At 43.9% G+C, this 19397-nt stretch overlaps 1 protein-coding gene across 1 annotated transcript in view; it reads right to left on the bottom strand.

Annotated features, from left to right (window-relative positions):
* The window catches only part of PEX7 (peroxisomal biogenesis factor 7), a 1030600-nt gene that overhangs the window by 809783 nt on the left and 201420 nt on the right, over window positions 1-19397 (bottom strand). The window contains exons 4-5 of the mRNA XM_085611529.1: window positions 15659-15736; window positions 3269-3377 (exon numbers count right to left, since the gene is read on the bottom strand). Of these exons, the coding sequence (XP_085467655.1) occupies window positions 3269-3377; window positions 15659-15736 (187 nt within the window). The remainder of the gene's footprint in view (window positions 1-3268; window positions 3378-15658; window positions 15737-19397) is intronic.

Genomic DNA, 19397 nt, shown 5'->3' with positions numbered 1-19397 from the left:
GTCTTTTGTAAATGAAATAAGTAAGTGGGACCAGGGTGTGCTTTCTGGAAAAGTGCTGTTCATACAGTGCCACGGGAAAATGGTGTGTGGGTTTGCACGGAGGCTTTCAAATGTTTTGCTTCGTCTATATTTGTGCATGCATTTTATTCTACAGTCAAGACCCCTAATGGGTGGTCCCACAGGAAGGCCTGATGAGTGGTCCATACAACTGAGATTTATCCCCAAAAGTTCTGGGTCTTTACATTATTTACAACGTATTTTGAGCACATTACTTATGTTCCATTAAAGGGATCTTGGTATGTGTAGGGCTGAAAATTGTGGGAAAGTGCATTACAATTCCCGTTTAAAAGGACTTTTCGTGAAAAAAAGTTTTCCACATGAAGAAAAAAAAGATTTTTATTGGATTCTTCAAAAAACTTTCTGAAAAAAAAGTTCCTCTACCTCAGCGGGGGCCATGAAAAGGGGGGATCCCAAAACTTTTTCCTCCTTGCAATTAACATAGGAAAAAATTAGACAACAATACAGAGTAAAAGGCTAAATGGAAATCACACCAAATTTGGCAGAAATCTAGATTTTTACTCAGAAAGTGTGAGTTTTGTGATATGCTGTAATTCTGTCCAGTTGTTTTAGGGAAATTAAGCTTAAAAATTAATAGATGTCTGATGCCGGGGACTGGCAATAGAAAAGAATACAAAAAATAAATTCTGATTGGTCGGGCTGGCAGAGTACCACAGGCCCAAGCACTGTGACTGTCAGTCGCGACATGCAGAAAAATGTTGTGGTCGCCTTTACAGGACCCGGGATTTGATCCCTGAGACCTGAAAATATTTTTATAAACATACAGAAGGGGGCAAGGAAGGATACCCTGACTCGCATGGGGGTCCCAGGTCTGGGACCACGCATCCCCCAAGGGTACAAAAATAAATAATTGGGGGGTCAACATGGTCCCACAGAACCCAGCTGTACCTGCCTGTTGTCCCTCCCACAAGAGACACTCGAGAGTCCTGCATGAACAATAAAAAGAAAATGAGGGTTGGGGGCAAAGGCTGCGCGTGGTGGTATTTGGGGGTTGGCTGCCGGCCAATCCTACGCTTCGCACTTCCAAAGGCTATGCGCGGCAGAGGATTGGCCAAATTCACTGAATATATTTACTGGAAAAAATGCAAAGGTTAAAGTGACATTATAGTGAGCTCTGGTAATAAGATCTCCACTTATCTTATTAGAAAAACAGCAATTCACTGAAAAAAACAATGGATAAAGTTAAAGATATAGGGGCATATTATCAAGGGACATAACGCCGCTTTTTCGGCACATAGCGCCGAAAAAGCGGTGAATTTTTTATCGCACAATCATCAAGGCGGCGCTAACATGCATTAGCGCATGTTAGCTGCCGTTTCCGTGACGCTTTGGACCTCTTAGGAAGAGGTGTGACGCTGTGGCCAGGGCGACTGACTCCGGAATCTGGGGATCACGGTTAGATCCCTGGCGCTGGCGGCAGATTAGCCCAGCACCATGTGACTCTGAGCAATAGCTTGCTTAATCTTCCCGACGGCCCCCAGCGCCTAGAGACCCTTACGGGTGATTGTTCGCGCTACAAATGTGGATTATTATTAGCGATATACATCGCTAATTAGATGCAAAGCAGGCGTTCCTGCCAAGAAACAACATGACAGATGTCGCTAACATGACATCGCAGTATTTACAACGCGGCTCAGGAACCGCAAAGCGATTAAGAAGGCCGCGCAAACTGCAGTCATCGCTGGATTCTTACGCCTGCTTGAAAGTTGACTTAGCCATGTTTTGACTGGGAGGTGGATCGTCTGGTTAGGTCCACACTCCCCTATTATCAAGCTTTTCATTAGCGTGTGAAATCATCGCCGGATTTCACACGCTAATGAGTATTATCGCCGTCTATCGCTGATTTGAACATCGCCTGTTAGCAGAGCGTTGTTTATACGCCGCTAACACAGTGATGTAAACATGCGATAGCCGGCGACAGGGCCGGCTTTAGGGCGGTGCGGCCGGTGCCACCGCACCGGGTGTTGGCTTCCTGGGGGCGCCCTGTTTGAAAGTTTATTATGCTTTTGAAGCACCTGCTGCAGCGTTTCTTTCTGCCGGCAATTACCAGGCCTCACAAAAATGTCAAGATAACTGGTGTGATTAATTATCTTCCTGGAGAGAGATCAGCATTTTGTATAGTTGAGGTTTTGACTTAGGTGAAATTAGTGCAGAGGGTTAATATGCCTGCTGCAAAGAACGTGTACCCAGTAGATTACAGAGTGCCTATGATGTAAACAGACCAGCAGGTTACTGCTTTGAAAAAGAGACATCCTTTTGTTACTTGCAATTTATAACATAAAGTATTAATATAGAATAGTGAGCTATTAACTTTCATCCTAGAACTGCATACACACTGTAAAGTATACATTATTAGAACATTGATTAATGTTGCAAAAAGGGTTAATTTGGCTAGAAATCGATTCTTATTATTAAAGAAAACTCCCAACTATGCTGTTTCTTTTTCGACTCTGAGTTTGTGCTTCTCCACACCAAGCACTCTTAAGCTACTCTGCCTACCAGTATGGATGACATGTGACTCCTACACTTTTAGTCCTTTGGCTTATGTAACATTTCCTATAGACTGATTTACACACGTATGATTGATTGTCTCTGTGTAATGTGTGTGTGATGCAAAGTGCTCGGACACCCTACACTGGTATGAGTGGCGCTATATAACTAATTCAATGCATCTGAGAGAGTGCGGTTATGGAGACTTGGTCACTGTTAAAGGGTGCTAGTGAGAGAATCCGTGGTGGAGGTGGACATTGGGGGGGCGATATTTGCGATATTTACCGCTACCCGTTGATAATATACCCCATAGTTAGGTGTAGAAAGAAAATAGAAACTAACGTTTAAAAAAACGAAAAAAAACACTGTAACTTGCGAGTTATAGTTAGTGAACTTACACTTACACAGTAAGGCTGTGCCTACCTAACACACTGCACCTGGCCAACGCGCAGTAGCCTTGGTTTACTAGTAGCAGGCTAGAGTTTACAACTCCGTTTCAGTAAAATACGCATAAGATTAAATAATGTTCAGAAGCCCCATGTAAGGAAGCAAACAAATCCATTCTACAGCATGTTCTCCGATTAATGGTAAACGCACCGAACGTCCTATGACACAGCGCCATCTACTGACAACAATTTGAAATACACTTAGAACTTCAATTTTAGAAGCGTGCACTTCTCTACAATCCAGCAATTCGTACCTGAAGCGGATGCAAAGCAACCTGGGATGTGCGGGGACCATATTGTGCTGTATATAACGCCTTGGTGGCCCTTAAAAGTGCACAACGAACGTGCAACTGCAGGATCCCACTGGAAAAAAAGAGAAGTCAAAAGTCATAAAATATATTTTGCGTGATTAATTTCAGAATCAGATGGAGATGGGCAAATAGGAAAAGGGGAAACAAAAGGGTTGAGCGGATAGTTTGGGCTTTGGTATCATTCAAAGCGTGCGTAATTAGAAACATGTAGGGGCGGAATAAATAACTAAAGCAGTGTGTGAAAGGAACGGGATGCGATGTTTGAACAGGGACTGTGCAGCTATGGCAAAATTGAAGAAAGCTACTAAAGAATTAGAGGCCTGCTTAGATCTTCCGACAGAAATAGAAACAAGCATTTGCAATGCAATAGGTCTCGCATTTATACGAGTTTGAGCTATTGGCATTGTAAATGACAATGCTTTTTATTTAAGTTTGTTTTTTTTAAAACATAAATAAAAGGCACTGTCATTTACAATGCCAATAGCTCAAACTCGTATAACTGCGAGACCTATTGCATTGCAAATGCTTGTTTGTATGTTTATTGTAGAGATTTGAAGCAGTAGCTTCGATTTGACCATAGTCAAAGGCTGTGTGGTGTAATTTCTGGTATTATAAGCCTGGACGTCCAGCTCATGTGAGGTTACCTCCTGAGATGTAATTGGTGGGGTAGACGTGGGTTGTCACTTCATCTGTGCCAGTGAGCACAGTAAGTCGTTTCGTTTAACAGATGCCCAAAAGTATGATGGAGTGTTGTGTCAAAATATGGGAACGAAGAACAACTTGCCAAGCACATAGAATACATGATGAAATGTGCACCAATCTGTTCTCTATTCACCACTGGCATCAAATAAAATAATGTAAAAATGAGGGTGGGGGTGAATTGTTTATGAGAGTAAGCAAGGGTGAACAATTCTTCTAGATTTCCCTGTGTGGACCATCAGAAGAGTCGGGTCACTTTATCACCTCTGCTCTACTTTCAAAGTTCTGTTTCCCCTAAAGGATTCAATGTATTGTACCTGGAGCCATTACCCCAATATCAGCCTATCAGTTTCACCTCGTTATTGCAAAATCCTCACTACGGCTGATTAAAAAAAAAATATATTATCTCGGGCATCCCTCAAAAACATTGCTGTTGCAAAATGTTACAAAAGGTCGCAGCGGTGTTTTTAAAATTTCTTTTCAGTCATTTTCAATCGATACATTAATGTTATTGAACCATGCAAGATTTGAGTCGAGAATAACTATTTCTCACAGATACCCTTGCTAATAATGGACATTGTTTGGGGTTATTTATCACCAAAAATTCGGGCGATCATTTTCTGTGCATGGAATTAACACCTGCCTCACTTTTATTCTGCGGTCCATGTCATCATAGTGACGGCGCTGGCTCAGCTGGTGTGGTGCCACTTCCTATTATGTCAAAAGGTCATAGGTTGTTTAAGTTCATTTCATGTGATGCCATCAGAGAGGCTCAGTGGTTATTCAGGGCCTCCTCCGTTGATGCCATTAGAGGGCGTGGTGTTCAAATGATACGTGATGTCACTCCTCAATGCACAGGCATGTCGGTGACACAGTGTCACTGGTGGTCACATTATTTGTTTTGCTTTAGAACTGATCTCACTATTTAGTGTCCATGATTAGGTAATCCATTTGATTGGCTACGCTCGCTGTCCGGAGGTGCGCTGTGAGTGTCTGTTATTGTTTTAATTGTAATTTGGGAAAAAGGGGGTGGTGATGGACCCTTGGCTTGGTAGTTTGGTTTGCCCTGTTCCCATCATGCACTGGGACAGGTACAGACTAATTTGCATGTAGCCAGGTTCTGAGCTGGGATGGTGCAGTGAGCTAAAAAAACGGTGATGGATTAAAACCATGATCTCTTGACTTGGTAAGAGTATTCTGCATCAATCAGAAACTCTGTCCATCACCACCCCCTTTTTCCCAAATCGATTTTATCCACACTCAGTGTGGGAGGGTATGCTCAGACGTGAGTCCCTTGCTCATTGCACCATCAGGATTCAGGCAAGCCGGGCCGACGAAGGCTGTGATGCCAGAAACCGGTCCCCGGAAGCTTGTTTCCTTCCCAGTATAAGAATTGGCTTGGTAGTTTGGTTTGCCCTGTTCCCATCATGCACTGGGACAGGTACAGACTAATTTGCATGTAGCCAGGTTCTGAGCTGGGATGGTGCAGTGAGCTAAAAAAACGGTGATGGATTAAAACCATGATCTCTTGACTTGGTAAGAGTATTCTGCATCAATCAGAAACTCTGTCCATCACCACCCCCTTTTTCCCAAATCGATTTTATCCACACTCAGTGTGGGAGGGTATGCTCAGACGTGAGTCCCTTGCTCATTGCACCATCAGGATTCAGGCAAGCCGGGCCGACGAAGGCTGTGATGCCAGAAACCGGTCCCCGGAAGCTTGTTTCCTTCCCAGTATAAGAATTGGCTTGGTAGTTTGGTTTGCCCTGTTCCCATCATGCACTGGGACAGGTACAGACTAATTTGCATGTAGCCAGGTTCTGAGCTGGGATGGTGCAGTGAGCTAAAAAAACGGTGATGGATTAAAACCATGATCTCTTGACTTGGTAAGAGTATTCTGCATCAATCAGAAACTCTGTCCATCACCACCCCCTTTTTCCCAAATCGATTTTATCCACACTCAGTGTGGGAGGGTATGCTCAGACGTGAGTCCCTTGCTCATTGCACCATCAGGATTCAGGCAAGCCGGGCCGACGAAGGCTGTGATGCCAGAAACCGGTCCCCGGAAGCTTGTTTCCTTCCCAGTATAAGAATTGGCTTGGTAGTTTGGTTTGCCCTGTTCCCATCATGCACTGGGACAGGTACAGACTAATTTGCATGTAGCCAGGTTCTGAGCTGGGATGGTGCAGTGAGCTAAAAAAACGGTGATGGATTAAAACCATGATCTCTTGACTTGGTAAGAGTATTCTGCATCAATCAGAAACTCTGTCCATCACCACCCCCTTTTTCCCAAATCGATTTTATCCACACTCAGTGTGGGAGGGTATGCTCAGACGTGAGTCCCTTGCTCATTGCACCATCAGGATTCAGGCAAGTCGGGCCGACGAAGGCTGTGATGCCAGAAACCGGTCCCCGGAAGCTTGTTTCCTTCCCAGTATAAGAATTGGCTTGGTAGTTTGGTTTGCCCTGTTCCCATCATGCACTGGGACAGGTACAGACTAATTTGCATGTAGCCAGGTTCTGAGCTGGGATGGTGCAGTGAGCTAAAAAAACGGTGATGGATTAAAACCATGATCTCTTGACTTGGTAAGAGTATTCTGCATCAATCAGAAACTCTGTCCATCACCACCCCCTTTTTCCCAAATCGATTTTATCCACACTCAGTGTGGGAGGGTATGCTCAGACGTGAGTCCCTTGCTCATTGCACCATCAGGATTCAGGCAAGCCGGGCCGACGAAGGCTGTGATGCCAGAAACCGGTCCCCGGAAGCTTGTTTCCTTCCCAGTATAAGAATTGGCTTGGTAGTTTGGTTTGCCCTGTTCCCATCATGCACTGGGACAGGTACAGACTAATTTGCATGTAGCCAGGTTCTGAGCTGGGATGGTGCAGTGAGCTAAAAAAACGGTGATGGATTAAAACCATGATCTCTTGACTTGGTAAGAGTATTCTGCATCAATCAGAAACTCTGTCCATCACCACCCCCTTTTTCCCAAATCGATTTTATCCACACTCAGTGTGGGAGGGTATGCTCAGACGTGAGTCCCTTGCTCATTGCACCATCAGGATTCAGGCAAGCCGGGCCGACGAAGGCTGTGATGCCAGAAACCGGTCCCCGGAAGCTTGTTTCCTTCCCAGTATAAGAATTGGCTTGGTAGTTTGGTTTGCCCTGTTCCCATCATGCACTGGGACAGGTACAGACTAATTTGCATGTAGCCAGGTTCTGAGCTGGGATGGTGCAGTGAGCTTAAAAAACGGTGATGGATTAAAACCATGATCTCTTGACTTGGTAAGAGTATTCTGCATCAATCAGAAACTCTGTCCATCACCACCCCCTTTTTCCCAAATCGATTTTATCCACACTCAGTGTGGGAGGGTATGCTCAGACGTGAGTCCCTTGCTCATTTCACCATCAGGATTCAGGCAAGCCGGGCCGACGAAGGCTGTGATGCCAGAAACCGGTCCCCGGAAGCTTGTTTCCTTCCCAGTATAAGAATTGGCTTGGTAGTTTGGTTTGCCCTGTTCCCATCATGCACTGGGACAGGTACAGACTAATTTGCATGTAGCCAGGTTCTGAGCTGGGATGGTGCAGTGAGCTAAAAAAACGGTGATGGATTAAAACCATGATCTCTTGACTTGGTAAGAGTATTCTGCATCAATCAGAAACTCTGTCCATCACCACCCCCTTTTTCCCAAATCGATTTTATCCACACTCAGTGTGGGAGGGTATGCTCAGACGTGAGTCCCTTGCTCATTGCACCATCAGGATTCAGGCAAGCCGGGCAGACGAAGGCTGTGATGCCAGAAACCGGTCCCCGGAAGCTTGTTTCCCTCCCAGTATAAGAATTGGCTTGGTAGTTTGGTTTGCCCTGTTCCCATCATGCACTGGGACAGGTACAGACTAATTTGCATGTAGCCAGGTTCTGAGCTGGGATGGTGCAGTGAGCTAAAAAAACGGTGATGGATTGAAACCATGATCTCTTGACTTGGTAAGAGTATTCTGCATCAATCAGAAACTCTGTCCATCACCACCCCCTTTTTCCCAAATCGATTTTATCCACACTCAGTGTGGGAGGGTATGCTCAGACGTGAGTCCCTTGCTCATTGCACCATCAGGATTCAGGCAAGCCGGGCCGACGAAGGCTGTGATGCCAGAAACCGGTCCCCGGAAGCTTGTTTCCTTCCCAGTATAAGAATTGGCTTGGTAGTTTGGTTTGCCCTGTTCCCATCATGCACTGGGACAGGTACAGACTAATTTGCATGTAGCCAGGTTCTGAGCTGGGATGGTGCAGTGAGCTAAAAAAACGGTGATGGATTAAAACCATGATCTCTTGACTTGGTAAGAGTATTCTGCATCAATCAGAAACTCTATCCATCACCACCCCCTTTTTCCCAAATCGATTTTATCCACACTCAGTGTGGGAGGGTATGCTCAGACGTGAGTCCCTTGCTCATTGCACCATCAGGATTCAGGCAAGCCGGGCCGACGAAGGCTGTGATGCCAGAAACCGGTCCCCGGAAGCTTGTTTCCTTCCCAGTATAAGAATTGGCTTGGTAGTTTGGTTTGCCCTGTTCCCATCATGCACTGGGACAGGTACAGACTAATTTGCATGTAGCCAGGTTCTGAGCTGGGATGGTGCAGTGAGCTAAAAAAACGGTGATGGATTAAAACCATGATCTCTTGACTTGGTAAGAGTATTCTGCATCAATCAGAAACTCTGTCCATCACCACCCCCTTTTTCCCAAATCGATTGTTTTAATTGTAAACAGCTCTTCATGCACGTTTTTGCGTTTCCCCAGTTCATCTTTAAAATACACGGCGAGCACAGTGTTCTCGAGACACAGCGCTGATAATTCCAAATGAAAGCTGTTATAGTGATGAAATCTATTGTACACGCGCCTGCAAGTAAGAATATAATTTCTGTTGTGATAGTGCTGAGTAGTGTCCATAATTGTGATAAGCTACAGATTTGCTATCCCCTCTGGTGGGATTTCGATTGTCAGCGACGCACAGAGTTGAAACGTATTTTGATATGGTGCGGCAAACTAAAGGAACTTAAAAAACGCTGCATGCTATCGAGCAGGAGTGCTAATGAGCTCGCGATTTTATATTTACATATTACAGAAATGTTCTGTTTTCGAAATGAGGGAAGCGTTTTGTGAGCTATTGCAATGAACAAGGACGGATGCCATGAGGGTAAGAACTGGACCGTGGAGGCGAGACACTGACTAGATTTGTATCCATCAGTCCACCCACCCAGATACAGAATCAAATCTTACGCAGAAGTTTACGAAATGCATTTATTTGCTTCCAAAAATGTCAGCTGAATACCAAAAAATAAAGACGCCACCCCCAATTATTATTTAGCTCGGTGATTTGACAGTTTTATTGATATCTTAACAAGCAGGAAGGGGTGGCAAATGGTGTGCACTTTCGCGGATGCTTTGATGTCCTCAGTGGCCGCGCGGTTCACTGAGGACATCAAAGCGACCGCGAAAGTGATCACGCAGTGCTTTTCAGGCTGCCAAATGGTGCGCGCGCCCGGCGCACATGCACTGTATTTGGAGGCCTGAAAAGCACTGTTTGCACTTCCAGATCCCTCTTTTACAAAAGCTCTCGCGAGAGCAGCGCTAAAGCGCTGGCTCAGACGAGACCTAAAAAACGTTTCTGTTCCACAACAATGCATGACACTATCTCCCAGAACTATTGTCATTGCTTATGTCATATGAACAGCTACACAGAGGGGCATATTATCAACGGCTGGCGATATAATTATCGCCGCTTTAGCGTCCGTTTTCGGGTGAAAAGTGGCGATAATTATATCGCAATATCTTCAAGGACACGCTAGCGCGTGTTTTCCTTACTTAGCGCCCGTTTCCAGCACGCCTACCATCGCATCGCTACTGAGATGCAAAGTAGGCGCGGCTATCTAAACAACACGGGTAAATATCGCAAAGGCAGCTTCGCGATATTAGCAACGAGTTGAAGCGATAATTTTAATCGCGCTAACTCTGCCTTAACACAGGAATCTAACGTCTGTTAAATATTAACGTCTTTTAAATTCCTGACTAAGGCATACCTAACATGGGGGGTGGATTGTGCGGCTAAGGCCACAGGGCCTTATTATCAAGCCTATCGCCGTTTTCCATGGAACATCGCTGGAAAACCAGCGATGTTCCATGGGAAACCCCGCTATCGCTGGATTTCTTATCGCCTTTCTGATAAGCGTTGATAATACAACGCTATTTCGGCAGTTAAATCCAGCGATAGCCGGCGATAAAAATAACAGCGCTAAGCGCGCTTTGCGATATTTATCACAACTCCTTGTTAATATGCCCCAGAGTGTCAATTGTGTGCACAGTTCGCCAGGCATCTAGACTCGTGCAACCAGCCCCTAAAAATGAAAGAAACCATGGCAGACACCAGAAGACAGTCGCACAACGCCCGGTGGGCTCGAAGGGCTTCAGCCCACCCCCCCCCCCGTCATGTGTCAGCTCGGTCTGAGACAGCCTCCTGGGCACACACACAGCCGCACCCGAGTACTTCACAGGTCTTTAAAAGATCATTTGCTTGTTAATGAGGCTTTGTTGTTTTTTCACCCCTTCTTAGAGCCCCTGCATCTCCACTCTGCCAATTGTTGGAAGAATTACCCCACCCCCTGAATTTTTTTTCTTACCTCCCCCCACCCCTCCCAAATATGGCTCTAGTTGCGCCTCTGCGAAGACCCCGGGTTCTTGTGTCAGCCAATCAACCCTCGAAACACCTGCTGCGCACTGAACCTGATAAGGAACATGGTAGAAGTAGTATGAACTGTGCACCTGCGAGAACTCAGATAAATTCAGTGCTTGGCTACGCCGAGTAAGTTGCAGGGAACTTGGGGGCATATTATCAAGAAACAGCGTTAAAATTATCGCCGCTTTAGTGGCAAAAAACTGCCGCTAAAGCGGCGATAATGGGCTTGATAATATGCCTTTGAGAATTCCCATAGAAGCCCATGTTCTGGTGTCAACATGGGCTTCTATTGGAATTCTCTGCGGCATATTATCAAGCCCATTATCGCCGCTTTAGCGGCAGTTTTCTGCCACTAAAGCGGCCATAATTTTAACGCCGTGTTTGATAATATGCCCCGCAGTTGTAGCTTGGCGGCTTACCGTGTATTTCTAAAGCACAGAAGCATCTCGGAGCTGCATATCAGATGTTTATTGTTACCCATCACGAAAGCATTCAATTTATCAATTTCGGAAGGACGAAAGGTATACGTTTCAGCAACAGAGTCTTGGTTCCCCAACTGTGGTTTGGGCCCCCCTAGGGGGGTTGTGAGTTAAATTCTGGTGGGTCTTGGTATATGTATACATAATATTTAAAATTATTAGCCCTGTTTGTGCACCCGTGCAAAGGTGCCGGATTTTTTTCCTAAATCCTGTTTGAAAACAAATCCTTGCAAGTAATCCAGAACAATCCCAGATGTACCATCCACTATTTGTTGCTGTTGTTTTCTTTTACTTCACAAAGCCATTTCATCAGAAAACGTGAGCATACACACCCATATCACTTATGTATGATTTTCACAATAATTTGAGAAATTAGGATGTGGCTTAATGGCCAGTGCTGCTGACGGCATTAAATGCTGCAAGACATAGCGCCATCTACTGGACATAAACTGAAATACACTGACAAGACCACAAGCCTTCGATGTTTTGAGAAGTGTGGATCTGCCCACTGCTGACTGCATGGAACCCAGCAATTAATATTGCACCGTTCCTGCTGCATACTACTGGAGGGCATCATCTGTCAAGGGATCCCAGTGAATACCTGCCAACTTACGAATTGATGCCACCATGTGAGGAGGAGGCGGAAAAATAAAAACAAAGGGTCATTGCGGCAGTCTCCGATGTCCTGGGGTGTTTTCACACCACTAAATGGACATCGGCTGCTTACAGCCTCTGAAAATGAGCTGAAAATCCACTGTTTACATTGGTTTTCAGCTCGTTTTTCCATGTGATTTAGGCTCCTCACCGTGTGAAGGGATGCCGAAATCGTGTGACTCACGGTGGCGCCGTGTGAGTTAGCAGGTCTGTCAGTGAGTGGTGAAGCGCTGTTGACCTTATCTTGAACCCTTTGCTTCAGGTCCAAAGACACCAATGAAGCTAGTTTCCTGATGGTGAAACATACACATATGGTGCTGGAGGCAGTCTCAATCGACATCAGAGGCAACTACTCCAGAGCATGTTTGCCCAGTTTACGCAAGAGCTTGAACTCATCCTGGAAGTACTTTGTCAGGAGAGCTCTGAAAGGGCTGGCTGTATTTCACATTTGCAACCTCTAGCTCAATAATATGGCATTAACGTTCACGTCCAGGGAAATACCCAAGATTTATAAAGCTTGCCTCCACTGCCCTGCAAGTACTTAGCCACCTAATCCATGGCCAAGGATGGCACATTCCCATTTAAAGAGGCTGCATCCACCTTTACTGCATGAGTTGAAAGCTTGTCAGGAACAAATATGGTCTCCATTATGATGTCACATTTGTTATTTAGATATCTGGGCATGGGTGGTTCGGCCGCTGGCTGATTCCAAATCTACAGCAGCCTTTGGGGAATTGTCTAGTATATCTGCAGTTACTTTTATCAACTTTATCCTCGTAGCCCTGTCTGTTTATGATGTGAAAAGCATTTGGGGGCATATTATCAAGCACGGCGTTAAAATTATCGCTGCTTTAGCAGCAGAAAACTGCCAGAAACAGAAAGGTCAGAAACAGACATGACATGCCATCCAAGTTACTACCCAGGGCAATCAAGGGGCTGGCGAATAAAAGCGCAAAGGAGAGGGGTTTGGCCTTTTCAGCCCAAGGCCTGACCAAGTCAACATTGTTGGAGTTACAAGAGCCAACCATGTACCTAACTGATCATAACAGTGAACCCCTAAATAAAACTGTAGCACCATTTGGTGTCCACAGAAGATGGATGCTGCAAGACTAGCAGGAAGCTTCAGGCCCTAGATTGGTTGGAGACGATGTGCTATGAAGCCTCCAAGATTTAAAGAAGATTCACCAAAAAGGTGTTAAAGATCTGTTGTGATCGACCAGGCGGTTGAGCAAGAGGCCAGTATGAATGGAACACATTAGGGAACATGTGATTGCAAAATATGCGCCTTGCAGTGACCATGGCTACTGGTGACGCAACAGCAGTATCGGAGGCTTAGGAACCGCGCCTACCTTCTCCTACGCTTGCAAATGATATAATTGCTCGATAGCGAACAGTGCTGGTGGAGCTGAAGGATGTTCTCCTTTACAACTACTCAACCACCACAGAGGGTGAACAGTTAGGAAGGTTGCATCCCATGCTTAATTTGTAAAAAATAAGTGCCAGGGCTCTACTCAGGAGGCCACTGCAGTATGCTCCACCCATTGCCACTGTCAGCGTTGCCAATGACTGCACCTGCCGAACTACTAATCAGCACACTGCTACAAGTGTGACAAATCAGACTATTCCAGGCCCTCAAAGCTATAAAAATAGCTTGGGCGGCAGGTATGAGTTGTTTTAATTCATACTGAATTAATAAACAATTGCTGTTATGTTCATCTCTAAATTATACAAACAGCACCGCCAAGTGGCAGCTCTCATAAATGCGAGTGCCGACAATAAGTGCTGGTGCGGAGCAACGGAAGACCACCGGCTCAAATTAGGCACTGGGTGCATCCCATGTCCATGTGAGTCTTGTAGTCCTGGCACCCAGATGAGGAAATGAGTTTTACTCCATGGTCACCCTGGCTTGAAGAAAATCAAGCACCTGGCATCTCGACCACCCAGTGAGAAAATATGTCTGAATAGGTAACCTCCACAATGAAGGGGGCAAGGGCATTAATAAGGTGCGTTGGTATGATGATGGGTTGCATAGAACCTTGTACAGCTCCTGGTCACTGAGGCTCTATACTAATGCATAATAATTTGTTTAGCAAATATCTCATGGATGTGGTAGGACACGGAGCAATGTGGTCTGGTTAGGTGTTTCTGAAGCATGTGTAAAAGAAACTTGCGTAGGTCAACTGCAACACAACTCAGCATACATATGGAGTCTTTTTCCACATATCTCATGCAGACCGTTGCATAGTGTGAGCAGACCTAAACCAGGCAGGTGTTATAAAGGCATGATAACCATACACTGTGTTGGCCAGCTGAAATAAACTACTTGTGCCACAATGCGCAACTGTTTGAAAGAAAAGGAAGCAGTATCAGGTGCGAAGGATGGGAATTTGGTATTGGAGACATCAAATTTAAGAGAAGAACTGAATATAGAATGCACCCACGCAGGGGAAGGGTATATGGTCAAGTACTGGATACACCTACATGCCCTTTGACTACCTATGCATAGCTTTCAAGGACACCGAAGGGCATCAGACATTAAAAACGATCCTGTAAAGTAACTAAGTGGCAGGATGTCTATTGGATGGTGTCATGTGTTTTCTGCATGGCCCAATGTAGTTTTCCCTATGTTAGCCTAATTGTGCACATTGGAAGCCGCATTTTCTTTTGCACATGTTGCTATATAAACATGCTTGCTATTGTGCCATATTGTACTTTCACACAGAACCTGCATATGTTTTTGTGTTCTGTTCTTTTCATGGGATTTAGTCTGAACATCATACACAAGGTCAAACAACAATGCCCATTGTTAATCTCTATGATCAGGCACTAGCACCAAGACACAACATGAGAATGCAGCTGCTGTTTATGAGCACACATGTCTAGTCATATAATTGAGTACAAGAGTTTAAACACACATTTGAGCAAAGGTTCTGGGACAAGATTGTTACATCAACTAAGATATAGAACGTCCATCTGTGTATGCTAACGTACAGGGTCCGCCATTAATCCAGAGACCTTTATATATAGTAGTCTAGCTTCAGTATACCATGACAGGGCTTTTTATGATATATGGTTTATTGACAGCACTAAGAGTATTTTTAGTAGGCATTTGTTTCATAATTGTGGCACGAACACTGCATTTTAGGACACAATAGTTTGAATAAATATTCTAAACTTCCTTTGTGTCTCTTGTTTATGATATTGTGGATGAGTAGGAGTGAGAGAGCGAAAGGTTGTGTTCTGTTACCGCGATCCCGGAGAGGATCGATTGTTGTGTTCTGGGGTGCCAATTCACTTGTTTCTCTGAAAAAGTTAGGAGGGCAAGTTAGGCACTATAGCTAGTCGGACTTGGGCTCATAGATAATGAAGTGGTATGATGACTAAGTCCCTACATGGTGATGGTGTATGAACCCAAGCGTAGTTCTGTTCCTGAGCAGAATCCCTGCAACAATGGGACTGGCAGGGAAGCAGGGTGCAGGACTAGAAGTGAAAGTAGGCACAGGAGTATCTATTAGAGAGTGAAAATTAATTAATTGGACAGTGCAGCTCCTAAGATGTTTATGAAAAGGATGTTGGAAAATGTTTTTATTTCTCAAAATTGTGTTCAGCATACCCAAAATAGAAATCGGGATGTTAACACTTATGCCTTTTTCATATCACCGCACACAGTGACAATGCCTATGCCAAGCGCACTCATCAGATTAGAAGAGGTGACCTCCACAGTAACATTACACTACACTGAATGAGTACATATTTATTTAATAAGCTTACCACTTTGGCTGTGTGATCCCAAGAGCCAGAAACAACCAGCTGCTCCCCTCTTGTTAGGCTCCAGTCCACACTGTAGACCTAAACAAAAGAAAACCTCGCTTGAAAAACAAAATCGAGCAAAAAATGACATTTTAATAAAAATCAACTCCAACAGATCGTAGCAGATCAGACAGATTGTAGCAGATTAATAAATTACCTATTATTACCTGGGAAATACCTACAAATTCTAATACACCAATTTAAGCTCTGTGAAGAGGCAAGTCCAAATCATTGGATGTTTGGCTTTACTTTCATCTTCCTGAAACAGACCCCTTTTTCAAGGTATCTGCTGGCTAACTGTGAAGTGAAGTGGCCCGTTGCCTAATGCTGATCAAATCAGTACATAAGCATCATTTTATAAATGTTAACGTTATTGTTCGCATACTGTGCACGATCTTTGCATTTGTAACACACAGGAGTAATTTTACGCATGCAGTCGTGGATGACTAAATTATACTTTTTAGGGGGTCCTTTATTAAAATCCCTATGCAGGTCAATTTTAAATGCTTAGGAATATGTTCTGCAATGTTTCTTCTATTCATGACCCACTGTAAGAGCACAGGTCAGAGCATTCAATATTTTGAACTCCCTTACCAAAGTCAGCTTGGTACAGGTTGCATTCCTAGGAAACAGGTTACGCAAGCCACTTACAGGGCAGTTTGGAAGATGGAGAATGCTGGGAAATTACTGGGGCTCCTGGTTTAATGTTTTTTTTATTATTTTTTTTAAACATTTCCGTCTGTATTTATCCATAATTAATTTTGGGCCATTTTATCTGTATTTATCTATATTTATTTTGTGTATAAATGAAGTTGTAAAACTGTACATTTCCATATTTATTTAACTGATAGGTGCATACTCATCCTTTGAACTCTGTTGTGATTTAGCTATTTAAACTGCCAAGTATTACCTGACAATACATCCACAAAATATTAGCATTATACCACAAATGTATGTTGATATATGCCATTATTTAAAAAATATTTCATCCTGCTTTTTAATTTCCCATGCTGTACATCTGCTCAGCTGTTGGGCTACAATTCATGACAGATAGCACGGAGAGTCACTTAAAAGAAGCACAATTTTCTGTATTTATCCACTTTTAAAAATAAATGCAGACAGAAAACACATTGTTTTCTTTCTGTAGTTAACTGTAAAAATCCGTAAAAACAGGAAAACAGGAAGCCTTAGTAATTGATGACCACTGCACCATTACATTCTCAGCTACAGTGCCAGCGGGCAACTGAAGTGCAGGCAGAAAAACTCCACGCCCCAAAATTACTAAGGGTCCCAGTGATTCTGGGGTGCGAAATTACTGGTGAAAACCAGTCAAATCCTGAAGTTCCCCTGAGAAAAGAGGAATTACCGATGCAATTGGTAATCTCGGGTTTGACTAGTTAATTAATCTCTGTTCTCCCCCAGTGTTTCACACTGAGATTTTGAAAAGCTTTAGCTGCGGCTAGTCCAGAAGTGGAACAAAATGGAGGTTCTCAGGGATTCAGGAAATCCGATGAGGCCGGTAGGTGTAATTTCTGACCCCATTAGAATTAAAGATGGTCTAATGATTAGGTTATTGAGGGTCAGCGCGAAAGAAATCTACAGTAACCCATAAAAGGGCAGTGCATCAGAATTCAAACTTTAACATGGCATTTGAAAACCTAAACACGATACATTTATGAACATTTTAAGACATTAACTAGTTCTCCATATGAAGGTCTGCAAATGTGTCTTACAGTTTGTGGGGTTTTTAACATTTGCCTTTGGTTTCTGAGGTGTTCCTGTAAAGTTGCAACAAGCCTTGAGAACTGGGGAAAAAAACACTTTGAGTTTTCCTTTCATACCAACATTTGATTTACCTGCTTCCCCTCCCCTCTGTCTTATTATTTGGGGCCATCTTTTTAGGAGGATGGGTGGGGGGAATGAAAGTAAAGAAGATACAACTTCCGACAATGCACAGAAGACTTTCTGATCAAGCTGAGCCAGGAATAGGTCAGAGGTTTTAATCAAATTTTGCATATTTAAACTATGTCTTCAGGGTACAGTAATTTAAAGCCAACAGTACCATTTGTTTGCACCAATAAAAATCATACATTCCTGTGAATTATAACAAAAGAGTTCCTTTACCTATTATAGGTAAAGCTGCCTGCTAAAATGAACCCATTCTGTATCATTTAGATTATTTGCCATGGTAATTTTTTATTTTTAAAAGTGTTGAAATTGTTAAAAGTTGTACTGCAAGTAGATGCTTGCTGCATGTTGACAGTGGCAGTACTTTTTATGTAGCACACGCATGCATTAACAAGCACTGGCATAGCCAATAGGTCTCGCCTTTGGGACCTTATAAGTGTTTTGCCAGACCTATTGGCAAACAGCTGAAGCTTACTCTAGCCACACCTAAAAACTGGGACTCGTAATGACTATTAAGATGTTTTGAGAGGGAGTGGGGAGTTTAAGCGTGACTTAATACGTCAAAAAGAAATATCCGAAAGCAGCCATAGTCTGACACACAAAAGGAAAAGCGCTGTCTAAAAACTTCTGCAACTGAGCAATAGAAACTACAGCCCCGCCCTTCACACTTCCCATCTACCAAACTAGCAGTGCTGGGGAAGAACAATTATTGTGTTTTTGGGGAAGTGGTGTAAAGAGTAGTGGTCAAAGCCATGTAGTTTCTTGGCGCTAATAAGAAGGAATCTGCATACTAAAGGGCTGTTCTGTGGAGATGCAGAGGTACACATTTTAGTGCTGCCTTTGAAATGGTCGGCTGCCCACACTATTGTAAACTACCATGCTGCGACGCCCCCCCTTCTTTTCCCTTTCAGAGAGAAGAGTGCACAGAAGCTAGCTGCTGCACGCCGCTGCTTAGTGAAATGATAATGTATCAAAGCAGTCATCGACTCATACCCTCCCCTTCATCCAGCTATTGGTCAAAAGGTCACATAACCTCTTGAACTCGTATCTTCGTGCTACAGCGTTCTGCCATGCGCCAGAGCCTAGGTACCGTGGGCTATAAGTGGAATGAAAAAACTAGTGGTCTTTCAAAGGGTCGTGGCCGGTGTAATTAAGGGCGTGGCTTAAAACACATAAACTAAAAATCTGTGTTTAGCATAGTGTGCTGCCCGACTGGTATTTTGCTGTTTCTGTTATTGCATCTAGATATATGATAACACGCGTAACAATATACCTACAACAAGCCAGGACTATTAGCTTTGTCAATGGTTGTTAGTTGCATAAAATAAATAAGCAACAACTGTGACTTTGTTGTATATAATATTGAAAATACTTCCATTCTGAAATGACGAGACTGTAAAAAAACTAAAACCAGTCTCTTTGAGGTTACATCAAAGGCTTTGAGAAGTGGTAGTACTGCTGCAGGGTTAAGATTTTCATTTCACCCTGAGGGTGAAGGCAAAAATAGAGAGCCCGAAAGGTGTCCGTCTCAGCACCCACTTTTAAGAACTGGCCGTGCTGAGCACCGGCAGGACACGGCCCTCTTAAAGCACTGCCTAGGAGCGCTCATATGAAACTAACACTTCAAATAAACTGACCACATACAACTGAATGGGCATACCCATACTACAACACATAAAAGGGAGTGTATTTAGTGTGGGTCCCCCGTGAGAGCTGCTGGTTTTAGCCAAAGCCGCAACGGCCCAATACGAGTAATATAAAGTGATTTATGGTTGAAAGGCGGAGCTGCACA

This window comes from Triturus cristatus, chromosome 6, assembly GCF_964204655.1.
Source record: "Triturus cristatus chromosome 6, aTriCri1.1, whole genome shotgun sequence".
Lineage (NCBI taxonomy): Eukaryota > Metazoa > Chordata > Amphibia > Caudata > Salamandridae > Triturus > Triturus cristatus.
This window is presented reverse-complemented; position numbering and strand designations above follow the sequence as displayed.